The following is a 13,499-nucleotide window of genomic DNA, read 5'->3' as shown; positions in this document are numbered from 1 at the left end:
CTGATCTCTGACTGTAGCTGGAAATAGCCCAGAAGCACCCAGACATCTATGCAGTCCCAGTGAAACTACCAAAGCCCAACCACAACCGCCCACAGCCTATAGGGTAAGTTATATATTAACCTTGTCTGTCACCACACAAATTAGAATTTTTACTGAACTTTCCACTGCCTGTCATGGGTTGGGTTCAGGTTGTGTTGAATGCTTTTTTTTTCAGACTTGATGCACAACAATCAGAATTAACTCAAATGTATTTCTCGCTCTCCTATGTCCAGCTCCAGCTCCAACCCAGAGCCCCAGACCCCATCCTCCAGGCCACCGTACTCTGAGAGCAGGGGTCACTACGACGACGATGAGGAAGAGTACCGCAGACAGCTGGCCGACCAAACCAGACGAGGCTACTACAGCAACCCCCAGAAATACAAAGACACTGAGCTGTAGGAAAGACGGACCCACCTATCACACCCTACCGTTCTCACCCAATCAGGGAGGCCCTCACTGTGCTCACTCAAACAGCCTAGTGTTATGGTTGCCTGTTCTGTGGCCCAACCTAGTGGGAGAAGGATATATCCTGTTCCTTGTGACCACTAACCAGATATGTGTCCTGACCTTGACCATTTGTTTGCCTCACTATGTGGATGGTGTATCGGCCTTTTAACCTCCCAACCCCACAATGTCTACCCTGCTGGGTTGTGTTTGATCTTCACCCCCAACCCCTCAGTCATATATGTCCAAACCAATGGAGTACGAGTACCCTCTGGTTTTGTTTTTTTATAAACCTTACATTTCAGTGTGTGTATATATATATATATTTTATCTTTATACATCTTAAGCATTCTTTGTTACATTAAAATACAAACATATTTGGACAGACACAGAATATTCTGTGTCTACTGCTGCTCTATATGGTCTGCTAGTGGCGGAGAATCTAGCCTTTATCCTTTTAAATCATGCATTGCATACCCTTTTGATTTACTCTACACTTGGACATTCGGTCTCCTTAAATACTAGAGATCAGCACATACAAAGTGCCTTTAGCTCTGAAAGTGTAACAATGTCCGATCACTGAAAGAACAAACAAGCAGTCAGCACTTGTGATGGGCAAAACATGCCAGTTTACTTCTCTGTATTAGCTGCATACATACAACCTGAGACAATCACATTTTTATGGCATATACAGTATATACGTACTAAATAGGGGACAGTCTTTTTTTTACCTGGGTGTAACAGGAGAGTGATTCTTACTGTCTTTGCTCTACATGTCTGTATTCCTCTACTATCTTTGAGTCATGTTCCTCAGGCGGCTGAAATCGACTGTAGGGAGTTAACTTTCTCAAACAAATATACATAAATAAATAACAACTTTCACTTGTGTCTTAGTTCATTCTCTAAATAAAGGTGACAGTGCTGTGTGTATTTCTAATGCAGCCTCAAGCAGGATGGCTTCTGGGAGTTAATTCAACCAGGCGCAAATTATAGCACAGCTGCAACATCTAACATCTAAGGACATTGCCTTTGCTTTGCAGAGTTACATATTTTTACATGCAAGCCTGAATTAATTTTTTTGGTACAATGAAAAGCTCACATTTTGGTTACCATGCCCCTATGGAGACAGTTTGCATGTATATAATTATTGTAGTACATTCATAGGACTCTGAAAGACCAAATGCATTCCTTGCTCTAAGTTCTTCTTAAATATGCACATTAAATTCACAGTTGTCTTTGGTTATTGATCAAACACATCACATTTATACTCTGTCTGGTAAATTAATCTGTGCCTTCTTACTTCAGCGATGCACCTTTCATATATATTATGAAAACTGATTCAGATTAAGGCAAGTCAGTGCTGAGAGAAATGAAGAAAAAATGTTCAAGCACACAGTGAGACAACGTGAAAAACCAATGAATACATGGTTAATAAATAAATTCATGTAACTAAATAAAATGATAGTAAAATCCTCTTAATGTGGACAGCAGTCTCAGATGTAGACTGGCTGTTCCTGGGCAGTCAGCAGACGGTACATGGCTGCAGGCATAGTCTTCATGTGGATCTGCAGCACAAAGAAATAACACATAGGTTGCATAATCAGAGACATGCTACACAGCCGGGCATGAGGTTTCCTGCTGTTCTCAAAAATTAATCATAGCACCATTTACAGATTCAATTAGGATTATTTCAACTCATTACTGAATTGACTGAGTTCGAATAGATTGACCCTCAACCCTGGACTGTAGTACATTCTAGCTGTTAAGTGTGTTCTCATACTTCTCCCACTGCATTAGATAGGATGTGAACAATCTTCTCATGAGGCGTGGCCACCACACTCTGGCCGTTGATCTCAATGATGCGATGACCGACGCGGACACCCCCTCTCTCAGCAATGCCCCCCCTCATCAGGCTGCAGATCTGTAGAGGAAGGAGAGAGGGACACTGAAACAGCTGATAATGAAAACTACAATCTGTGTTAAAAAAAACAATTGTACAATAGTAAGAGAAACAGAACAACCATAGAGGATTCAAAACTAGGAGACATCTGTATTGGTTTCTATTGTCATGGTACCCACAATCCCATTCTGTACGCTGAAGCCCAGCTGGTATCTGAGGTCTGGTCTGCGGATCAGAACCATGGTGACGGGGGGACACCTGACGATGTTCAACTTGATCCTGCACTGGGCCTTCAGACCCTGGAGAGGAGAGATGGACATTTAGGGGAGGATTGTAACAGGAGGTAACATCCAAGACCAGAGGGAAAGAAATGCAGATGCTTGCAGCACTGCCTGGTCAAGCAGTCTCAATTGTTTTCAATGTGTGCTGGCTTGCAGAGGGGCAGACTAGATTAAGGTTGACAACCATGTGTATCTGCATTTTCAGCAGAAATGCACAGTTGGGCTGCAGTGACACAGAAAAGGAGAGGATACCGCGGAAAGAGACTTCAGGAAAGGTAAAAGAACACAGAAAGAGAAACGAAAAAGATAGACCTTAATGATACTCTGGCAGGTGGAGAGGGGCAGTCCAACCAGACTGGTTCCATTGATGGTCATGATTTGGTCACCAATGTTGAGTCGACCAGACTTCTCCGCTGGCCCAGAATGCATCATGCTAGCAATGATGACAGTGGGCAGGATAGAGCCCCAGCCTGACTCCACTATGACCACCCCCAGCATCTCTCCCTTCTGCTTCTCGATGTAAACCTGAGGTAGGATACACAGAACACTAAGATATACCACTACTTACACCACTATGGTCAATGCAACTGTGTTCACTTGAATGCCTTCATAGTTGTAGTTAGCATTCTGACTGCAATAAGGACACAATTTGTCAATTTGTTACATTAACAAGAAAGGTTGTGTATTATAGGTCTACCTCGTACTGAATTAGATGTGATAGACATATCCACCATTGGTCTAAAATCCCATATCAAACAACTAAGCACACAACACTGGCCTGCCCCCTGGTGGTTGACTCACATCTCTGCAGTTCTCTGACTTGGAGAAGTGGATGAGGTCGTCGTTGTACATGTCCTGAGTGTTGAGCAGGTCGCTGTACTCCCTCTGACTCAGGTCCTCTGGGTCGATGCCATTGGCCCGCAGGAACTCCTGGTACGCCACACTGAATGCCTGGCCAATGGACTGGGCTATGAGCTGGGCCTGGACAGAGAGAAAGAGAGGCATCATACACACTGGATGAATACGAAAACATGCACATATTATCACATTGTAATATGTAATACAATTCCTACATCCACACACTTGTGTCTGAGTCAAACAGATAATTTGTAAACACACACATACACTCAAGCACAACACACACATACACACACACACACGCACACACGCACTTACATCCTCTGACTCAAACACGTGGCAGACCATCCTGTACTGGGGGCGGTCGTCGCGGGCAGGGCTGTTGGTGTGGTCAGAGTGGTCAGTGGTATGGTTCAAGTTTTCCTGAGCACTCCTGGAGCGTACCATCTTCCCCCTGGCCATCAGCACCACCATGTTGCCTATGTCAGCGATGTATGAGATGGTCCTCAGAGGCAGGTCCATCATGGACTCCTGCTAGGAACACAGGATAAGGATGTAGTTATGTGGCTGTAGAGCGAAAGAGAGGTGTTTGGCAGTATAGTATGTGGGTGTAGTTTAGGTGTGTGTGGTAGCAGTGACTACTGGTGAGAGGTGCGTTTGATAACTTGTAATGTTGGAATTACTAATACAATAGATTGTTTGGTGCCTGCAACATAGTGGTGAATAGTATACAGTATTTACTTGAGTGTCTGTGTTCAGCACTTTGATCCTCTGTGTAGACATGAAGAGATCCACTTCAGTGGAGGAAGGAACCTCATCCTCAGTCTGCACATTTAGGGACATAGGAGAGCAGCATTTCAACAACTTAAGACTTTATTCACAACCATAACAGACAAGCAGAAAATATGACTTACTTATAATAATAAAAAGACACAGAACAAACAGTAGAAAAATATGTTACAGCCGTAACACTGTCACTATACCTTCTTTCTGTTTTTAGCTTGCTTTTGGGCAGTCTGCCGTATGGAATAGCAAAAGCAATAGAGACAGAGAGATAGAGAGAACAAGAGAGAGCGTTCAAGACAACGCTCAGTAAAAAACAGTAAGATGGGGCGTGTGTGATGTTAGCTGTCTATCACATCTGACAAAAGTTACTGGTCCAGAATTTATAAAGCAAACATCCTCAGAAGTTGCCCCTTTATCAATGTGATATGAGCACCCCTCAAGAAACAAACAGACTGAACGTGTTAACAACATACACTAACTGACAGATGCCCTGGGCATTCTTCAATGCTTGTTTATGGACATGAAATAATGTTATTTGGCAGATCTATCAATAACTATTCAGTAAAAATGTAATGCACATAATGATACGACTCTAAGGACATGATAACGATTATCTATCAAAAATCTTACTGCCTTATTAGTGGTCCCTTAAAAGATGGAATAATGAAGGAAGGAGAAAGGAAAATGAGTGGAGAGAATTCGGTCCTAGTTGATATTGACCCCTATGTGTGACTCTCACCCTGACACGGCTCATAGCCTCCTGGGCCTGCTGCATGCGGGCACTCTTAGTGGGCGTCCTCTCTGACAGCAGGTGGGTGGAGCCCAGGTAGCTGGCTGCAAAGATGATGCCATCGATCAGGTCCTCTGGGTCACATGGCCCTGGGACTATAGACAAGACGGTCATTGAGGCTGGGTACAATCAATAGTCATCATAAATTACAATGTTTGTACATTAGATTTCAGTGAAAACATACCACTGCTCCTGACTTGTTCCATAATGTAATTTGAATGCCTTTATAACACAGCAGCTTTATCTCCAAGAATACACTCCTTCTCCTTTCTCACTAATAATCCTCCAACTGAGACACTCACCTTCCACGTATGTGGGGAAAGAGGGCATACTCCTCCGGATCTGAAATGGACCGGAATATTACGGTTATACATCAGTAATGGTGATGATGACAGTAATAGCAGAATAGCACTTCCTTAAACCTCAGTCATCTCTTTTCATAGTAGTGCGTGTGAAACGCAGATTAGCGTTTTTCGTCTTGAATCTGCTAACCCTAATGTCTAACCTTAAAGGGATACTTCGGGATTTTGGCCTTTTATCTACTTCCCCATAGTCAGATGAACTTGTGGATACCATTTTCATGTCTCTGTGTCCAGTATGAAGGAAGTTAGAGGCAGTTTCTCAAGCCAATGCTAACTAGCAATAGCGCAATGACTGGAAGTTTATGGGTATCTGCGAGCATGCATAGACTTCCAGTCATTGCGCTAACGCTAGTTAGCAACTTCCTTCAAACTGCACCCAGGCATATAAAAATGGTATCCACGAGTTCATCTGACTCTGAGGAAGTAGATAAAGGGCCTCATTGCCAACTTCCCAAAGAGCAATTTTTTGTTTACATGACTTTTTACAATATAGCCAATTTTGACTTTGCAGCTGGCCTAAGGGGAAATCGTCAACCGCGTGTGAAACAGTTTACAGCAGTCACTTACCTCCTCAATGGATGGCGGCCTCGGCGGTTCCCTCTGCTCTCTATGCTCCCTGTGCTGTACCTGGTGTGTTCTGGAGGACTCTGCCCTCACAGGCTCTGGGACTGGCACCGGAACTCGGGCTGGGGCTGGAACTCGGGCTGGGGCTGGAACTCGGGCTGGGGATGGGGCTGGAACTCGGGCTGGGGATGGGGCTGGAACTCGGGCTGGGGATGGGTCTGGAACTCGGGCTGGGGATGGGTCTGGAACTCGGGCTGGGGCTGGAACTCGGGCTGGGGATGGGGCTGGAACTCGGGCTGGGGATGGGGCTGGAACTCGGGCTGGGGATGGGGCTGGAACTCGGGCTGGGGATGGGGCTGGAACTCGGGCTGGGGATGGGGCTGGAACTCGGGCTGGGGCTGGAACTCGGGATGGGGATGGGGCTGGAACTCGGGCTGGGGATGGGGCTGGAACACGGACTGGAACTGTGTCAGGAACTGGAACTGGGGTATAGCGTGAAGGTGACTGAGAGAGTTTAAGAGATACATAGAGAGAACATCATTAACTTACGTTTTCTGGTGGCACATTTAAACAGACCAGAGTAAATAACATTATTGCCACTGAGTTGTTCACTACACTTTTTTTGTTGTAAGATTATATATATTTTTGTAAACAATACAAAACATATACATACAAACGACAACATCACACAAACATCAACTACATCACACCTGCCCAGACCCACATGCTCACACCCCCATAGAGTTGTTCACGATTATCATTGACGCAATGATCACTGACGCAACTCAACTATGTAAACACTTCAAACCAATGATTTCCATTGTAATCCAGAGCTGGCTCATACTCACACTCACGTTGCCTCCCGGTGGCTGCTGTGGGGAATTCTCCTCCTCAGTAGGACTGACCTCCTGCCTCATCACCCACACAGGCTCTATGGGCTGGTCAGGAGTGTAGGGCGAGCGCACCGTCTTAGTCTTCACCTCCTCTATGGCCTCTCGGATGTCCCTGATGGCCAGAGAGATGGCATTCCCTGAGCCCCTGACACTGTCCTCTGAGAGGCCTTCCGCTGGAGGTCTGAGCTCCATCCCGGCCTGCTCATCCTGTAACTCGCCTGAACTAAGCTGCCCAGAGCTGGGACACTCTGACTGGGTTTCACCCTGCACATTCCTGGGAGGTGGCCCCAGGCTTTGAGAACGGGGGCTTTCTTTAAGGCTGTCGGCTTCCCCATCAGACGTAGTGTCATCGTAGTGGTGCAGTCTTGAGCCGACTGAGCGACCCTGCCAAGGGGGGTTGGTTTGTGGTAACCCCACATCCCTACCTGGCCAGGAGGCACAGGGCTGTGGATCAGTGGTAGGCTCAGTGTCCGGAGCTCCCTTATAAACATGCTTCCTCTGTCTACAACTATAGGGCTCTGGGTAGGGTTCTGCATATGGCTCATCAGGGTCGGCCTCAGATCTCCTGTGGAGCTCACTGTCTAAGTCTGGATAATTAATCAATTTCAAGGGTTCAGGGAAAGACTGGGGATAGGATTTTGCGTAGGGTTCTGTGTAGGATTCTGTGATGGATTCTGACTGTGGGTAGGACTCATTATAAAATTCTGCATAGGTCTTAGGATACGAGTCTGTGAAGGTGAAGGATTCGGAATGGGACAGTGGAGAATCAGTGCAGCTCTCATCGTCAGGCATTATGTCCGTGTCGTGGGTGGGGCTTGGGCTAAACTCGTCACTACATTGGTCCGAGAACTCAGACTGAAGTGGAGGGGGCGAGAATAGAGATGGAGCGGTGGGTGGTGATTGGTGAGGAGGTGGGCTCAGGGGCGGAGCCTCCATGCTTAGAGAGGCAGCACTATCAGTGTCAGAACAGTGGCCATTTGTTCCATCTTCCTGGTTGTCCTTTCCCAGATCCCTCTCTTTTTTGTCCTCTTCCCCCAGACTCGTCTCTTTTAGGTCCCCTTCTCCATGGCCCCCCTCCTCCTGGTTCCACTCTAGGTCTGTCTGGATGTCAAATCCACTCTGAGTACTAACAGACTGAGTTATGGATGAACTGCACCCTTCCTCCTCATCCTCCTGAGGCTGGGGAGACTCTATGTTGGTAAGGGGTGGTGGCAGCTCTTGAGGAGGGAGATCAGAGGCAGGGGGACATGGTGTGTGGTGTGTGGGGGTATGAGTACCAGCAGTAAGGTCAGATGCTCCACTGGCCTGTGTGTGGTGGGGTGGAGGGGAGTACGGGGGGTGCTGCTGCTTCATTGCCGCAGGACCAGTCATGTCACTCTGAACAGTCAGAGAAGCGTCAGATGACCATTGATGTGGAAACGGCGGGTTGTGGGTCTCTTGGACGTCTCTCGGCGGCTGTCTCTGTCTGTGAACTCTGACCCTGGGCACCCCCTGGCGGCGGTAGCGGGCCACACCAGGTCGGGGCGGCTGGGTGTGGCGAGAAGGCTCCATGACCACTCCCTCCTCCTGTCTGGACAGGCCCTGCCCTGAGGGGGAACGCCTACGGTGCCGTGGGGGGCCGCGGCCCGAGCCTTGGTGTGGAATAGGAGGGTGATGATGGTGATGGTGATGAAGATAAGGATCCTGCCCGTCCTGACCAAGCATTTGGCAGGGTCTCCAACTTCTCCGGACAGGGACCCCCTCTCCTCTTCCTCCTCCTCCTCCTCCTCCTGCTGCTGTGCCGTTGGGCTGCCTGTATCTGGGAGCAGCTGGAGCTTTCTGCTCCTCCCCCACATAATCACCTAGCCCCTCCCCCTGCTGCTTGTGGCTCATCGCTCTGCTGTAATCTGTTTACGTACAGAACATGGTCCTTCCGTCTCCAAGGAAACACCACTCACAGCACTGCCTGCAGGGTAACAGGAAACTCATGTGAACAGATAGGTCATAGTTCAGGGGTCATGGATGAAACAGCAGGGTCAGGAAGGCTTGTCTACAACCAGGAGACTGTGATTGTGTTTTGAGAGTGAGTGAGTGAGTGAGTGAGTGAGTGAGTGAGTGAGTGAGTGAGAGAGCACCACTGTGGTTATGAAGTATGTCTATGTATCGCTCTCCCAAAATCCATTTTAATGTCAATTCTATCCTCAATTTTGGTAAAAGGAAAATATTGAGATCTGCCAATACCCCACACATCTACATAGTACAAAGCACACACACACAGAATAGATCCTGACAGATAAGAAGCTGCAGGGCTCCCTGTTCTCCGGGGTAAAACCTACATCCCAGGGATTCATCTGGGTGTGTTTCATCTCAGGCACCACGCCACACCACCACAGCACAGCAGCTGGCATGAGGGATGAGGAGGAGGGACAAAGCCCCGGCACCACCAACCTGAGAGAGAGGAGGCTGGGCTGAATACTGAACTGTATGCTCAGTGTACAGAATATTGATGTCTGAACTCTGGATAAATTGTGCAGTATACTCAGCATCAGTCAGTATACTGACTTCAAAGTATAGTATAGGATTAGTTTTCACAATTTTTCAGGTACAGTATTCTGTAGCTTTAAGAGCTATAGGATTATGTACTGTATGAATTAATGAGAGTAGCTCAAATGCAAATTGGATGGATACAGAAAGCAGAGAATGTACAGATTTAATATAGGCTGGATAGCTGAGTGGCGACTAGGGGCAGAGGTTAATGTAGAACCTCAGGATGAAAAGTCATCTGAGTGCAGGCAAAAACAGACAGAGAGAAGACATATGAGGAGGACAAAGAGTGCAGATTATATGTTAGATTTATGCCCTTTCCCCTGTGCTTGGTGCTGCTGACTGGGCGGGCACCTGGGGGGCAGTGCCCGGGTCACAGATGGTCTGGCTGTGGGCAACATGGGCCAGGCAGCCGGGCCGGCGGAGGGAGCAGTGACCTGTGTACTGCTCCTCCATCTGTCAGGGCTCCAGTGAAAGCCCCAGAGAGGGGATTAACCAAGCCATTAACTCACTGATCTTACGCTAGCCTAACACACACACACACACACAAGACAAGGCCAATGTTAAAACAGTGTTTACATGTAGCATCAATAGGTCTATTGGTTACATTTTGATGACATGTTTGTTGTTTTAGCAGTACAGGATTAATGCATAAGCAAGGTGGTGTGATGACTGAAAAAAGCTTGTATTCAAGTCCCATGTTTTATGGCCGCAGGGAGGACATTTTTAAAAAGCTGCCTGAATGTGAGGAAATTAAAAGGGTGGGAAAGCAGGTACCTTGTGACAAATACTCTTATTTTCATTGGAAGCAGCCCAATGGTAGGCTATGTTATTCATGCAATACAATTGCAGTGACGACCAGCATTATAAGAGACAAATTAAAATAGAAAACTGTACAGAACAAAAATATAAACACAACTTCTAAAGTGTTGGTCCCATGTTTCATGAGCTGAAATAAAATATTCCAGAAATGTTCCATACACACAAAAAGCTTATTTCTCTCAAATGTTGTGTACAAATTTGTTTACATCCCTGTTAGTGAGCATTTATCCTTTGCCAAGATAATCCATCCACCTGACAGGTGTGGCATATCAAGAAGATGATTAAACAGCATGATCATTACACAGGTGCACCTTGTGCTTGGAACAATAAAAGGCCACTCTAAAATGTGCAGTTCTGTCACACAACACAATGCTACAGATGTCTAAAGTTTTGAGGGAGTGTATTTCTGTCTGCCCAGGACCTACACATCCGTCTTCTTCACCTGTGGGATCGTCTGAGGAGGGGGAGGGGTGGTGCTGAGGAGTATTTCTGTCTGTAATAAAGCCCCTTTGTGGGGGAAAATCTTATTCTGATTGGCTGGGCCTGGCTCCCCAGTGGGTGGGCCTATGCCCTCCCAGGCCAACCCATGGCTGCGCCCATGCCCAGTCATGTGAAATCCATAGATTAGGGCCTAATGCATTTATTTCAATTGACGGATTTCCTTATATGAACTGTAACTCAGTAAAATCTTTGAAATTGTTGCATGTTGCGTTTATATTTTTGTTCAGTATAAGTTATAGGCCTATGTGGAATAACGTGGCTTTTCATCCTCGATATGTCCGGAGTCGGGACAGAACAGTCACAACACTATTCTATAGGATGAGAAAGCGCTCTCCCGATTCTGTCACCCTGTGTCACAGCCCAAAAGGAAAGCAAACTGAGTAGGCGCTCGATCCTGCGATTAAATAAGACATTTTGTTATTGACAACTAAGCTACGAATGGGCATCATATAAAAATAAAAATAAATAAAAGCATGCACCTGTCTGAATGTCCGACGACGATGAAAGGCTCTACAATGTGACACATCTCTAATGAAATTATCCATTTGACAGCTTCTTTTCATGGTCAAATAATCGGCGCCACTGGTAGGCTACCTTCATCCATCCCATTCCAATCAATTGACTACAGACGGAATGCCGTCGAGATGCCAGTCGCTGTCATGTTAATCGTTGCCCTATCTCCTGGATGATAAATAGCCTCTTACCTGTTCGTCACTAGGAATGGGTTGGTCGCGTAACAATCCGTTTCACCATTTTTGCTGGTCCCTCTGTCCCTTCAGACAATTTGCATGGATTAGGCCTGAGCGGTCAACTCCTCCTGATCGTGACATCAGAGCCGATTACCGATGCACAAAGCGCCTTTTAAAGACTGCTGTGTTTCAACATAATATTGACGGTGCTGCACCGGCCGTATTCAGCCTCTTTGTAGGCAACACTGCTGTGTGCCCTGCACCACTTTTTCGTGAGCGCAATGAGATATCAGAACCCGCCAATTCTCCCCTTCCCGAAATGCACCTGGGGCTGAGAAACACCTGTGTAGACTAAGCAAAATATCCACACCACCGTGTCAACCATACAAAACAAATTATTCAAGGACACTCGCTCACAGTATTTTATCAGAATATACTAGGCTATATATAGGCTGTGGGCAACGTTATCTAGGGAGAACACTATTCCCTAGAACGCACTCGCACCTCAGTCACCGTGACAACATGTGACTGAAGATACTGATGTGAGTAGTAACCATGGTAATGGTATCCAATCTCTGATCATCACCCCTCCCCCAGTAGCGGTGTGTGGGTAAAATCACTTGGGAAGCCAAGCCAGGAAAATGTGCCATATTACAACCTATGTGTTGTGATCATTGCATGTTTGCTCTATAACCTGTTAGTTCATATGCCTTGCCACAGTGATATATAGGCCTAAGGCTGAGAGACAATAAGAAGACACAGTGGCAGAATAAATTCAACTACATCTGTGTTTCATCACAAAACTGGAGAGCGACCTCTGTATGGTGAAGTCCACAAAGCATATTGTACAGCTGCGGAAAAAATTAAGAGACCACTGCAAAATTATCAGTTTCTTTGGTTTTACTATTTATAGCTATGTGTTTGGGTAAAAATAACATTTTTGTTTTATTCTATAAACTACTGACAACATTTCTCCCAAATTCCAAATAAAAATATTGTCATTTAGAGCATTTATTAGCAGAAAATGACAACTGGTCAAAATAACAAAAAAGATGCAGTGTTGTCAGACCTCGAATAATGCAAAGAAAATAAGTTCATGTTCATTTTTAAACAACACAATAGTAATGTTTTAACTTAGAGTTCAGAAATCAATATTTATTTTCCACCATAATTTGCAAATAAATTCATTAAAAATCCTACAATGTGATTTTCTGGATATTTTTTTCTCAATCTGTCTGTCATAGTTGACGTGTACCTATGATGAACATTACAGGCCTCTCTCATCTTTTTAAGTGGGAGAACTTGCACAATTGGTGGCTGACTAAATACTTTTTTCCCCCACTGTACATATTGAACTTCCATCCTCTCAGGCAAGGGGCACAATTTATGAATTTATGGTTGGATCAGAATCGCAGTTATAATCATTGGCCAGTACTGAGAATTAAGTAAAACCACAAGTCCAAATCCCTATCTCCATCCATGACTAATTTAGGAAAGGGCCAATTTTAGCTACCTAGCTAGCCACTGGAGGACAACAACGCAATGAGATGCAACAATATTTTTTTTCTGTAAATGGAGTTAGGCTTTTGATGTGATGTGATTGGTGTGAAGCCAAATCCAAACTGGCTTCCCTTGACACTTTTTTTTTGGTGTGCCAGAACCATTGAAATTTGAGCTCACTCATTTTAGCTGAATGCTGATTGGTTATTATATTTGTTGTAAAACAAATTCAAGGGAGGCCAAATGCTCGCTGGCTTCCCTTGCATTCAATGCTACGGCGGCAACAATATCATACTCTTTTTGACCAGACAGCATCAGAAGACCCTCAATATTTATTGGAAAGGAGCATCAAACTCATCATCTTGCATATTCACCACCCTGTGAAGTTCATCATAACTTATTTCATCTGTAGCCAAATAAATTGTATTGTTTCCCGAGTCATAGTGGGAGGACCACACAACATATCATTGCGTGACTCCAAGTTTACTTCGATATGATGGTTATTATATCAATATTTGCGCATAAAGGCATTTCCACCGCCATTTCT

The 13,499-nt window shown here is 45.6% G+C and overlaps 2 protein-coding genes across 3 annotated transcripts in view; one reads left to right on the top strand and one right to left on the bottom strand.

The window, feature by feature from the left end:
• Positions 1 to 1,365, top strand: part of LOC311128314 (tight junction protein 2-like) — a 32,273-nt gene extending 30,908 nt beyond the window's left edge. For both annotated transcript variants that reach the window (XM_084160403.1, XM_084160404.1), the window contains 2 exons: positions 18 to 103; positions 273 to 1,365. In XM_084160403.1, the coding sequence (XP_084016529.1) occupies positions 18 to 103; positions 273 to 438 (252 nt within the window). In that variant the 3' untranslated portion in view covers positions 439 to 1,365. The remainder of the gene's footprint in view (positions 1 to 17; positions 104 to 272) is intronic.
• A 611-nt stretch (positions 1,366 to 1,976) lies between these two features.
• Positions 1,977 to 8,789, bottom strand: LOC311127261 (amyloid-beta A4 precursor protein-binding family A member 1-like; the record flags this gene model as incomplete). The annotated part of the gene is made up of 12 exons (XM_084159064.1): positions 1,977 to 2,048; positions 2,264 to 2,404; positions 2,563 to 2,682; positions 2,977 to 3,189; positions 3,466 to 3,645; positions 3,841 to 4,056; positions 4,264 to 4,347; positions 4,506 to 4,538; positions 5,048 to 5,193; positions 5,401 to 5,440; positions 6,028 to 6,194; positions 6,869 to 8,789. The coding sequence occupies 12 exons, from the start codon at positions 8,787 to 8,789 to the stop codon at positions 1,977 to 1,979; spliced, it is 3,333 nt and encodes a 1,110-aa protein (XP_084015190.1).
• Positions 8,790 to 13,499: the final 4,710 nt, after the last annotated feature.

The sequence above is a fragment of the Coregonus lavaretus genome (assembly GCF_964263955.1).
Source record: "Coregonus lavaretus genome assembly, chromosome: 4".
Taxonomy (NCBI): domain Eukaryota; kingdom Metazoa; phylum Chordata; class Actinopteri; order Salmoniformes; family Salmonidae; genus Coregonus; species Coregonus lavaretus.
This window is presented reverse-complemented; position numbering and strand designations above follow the sequence as displayed.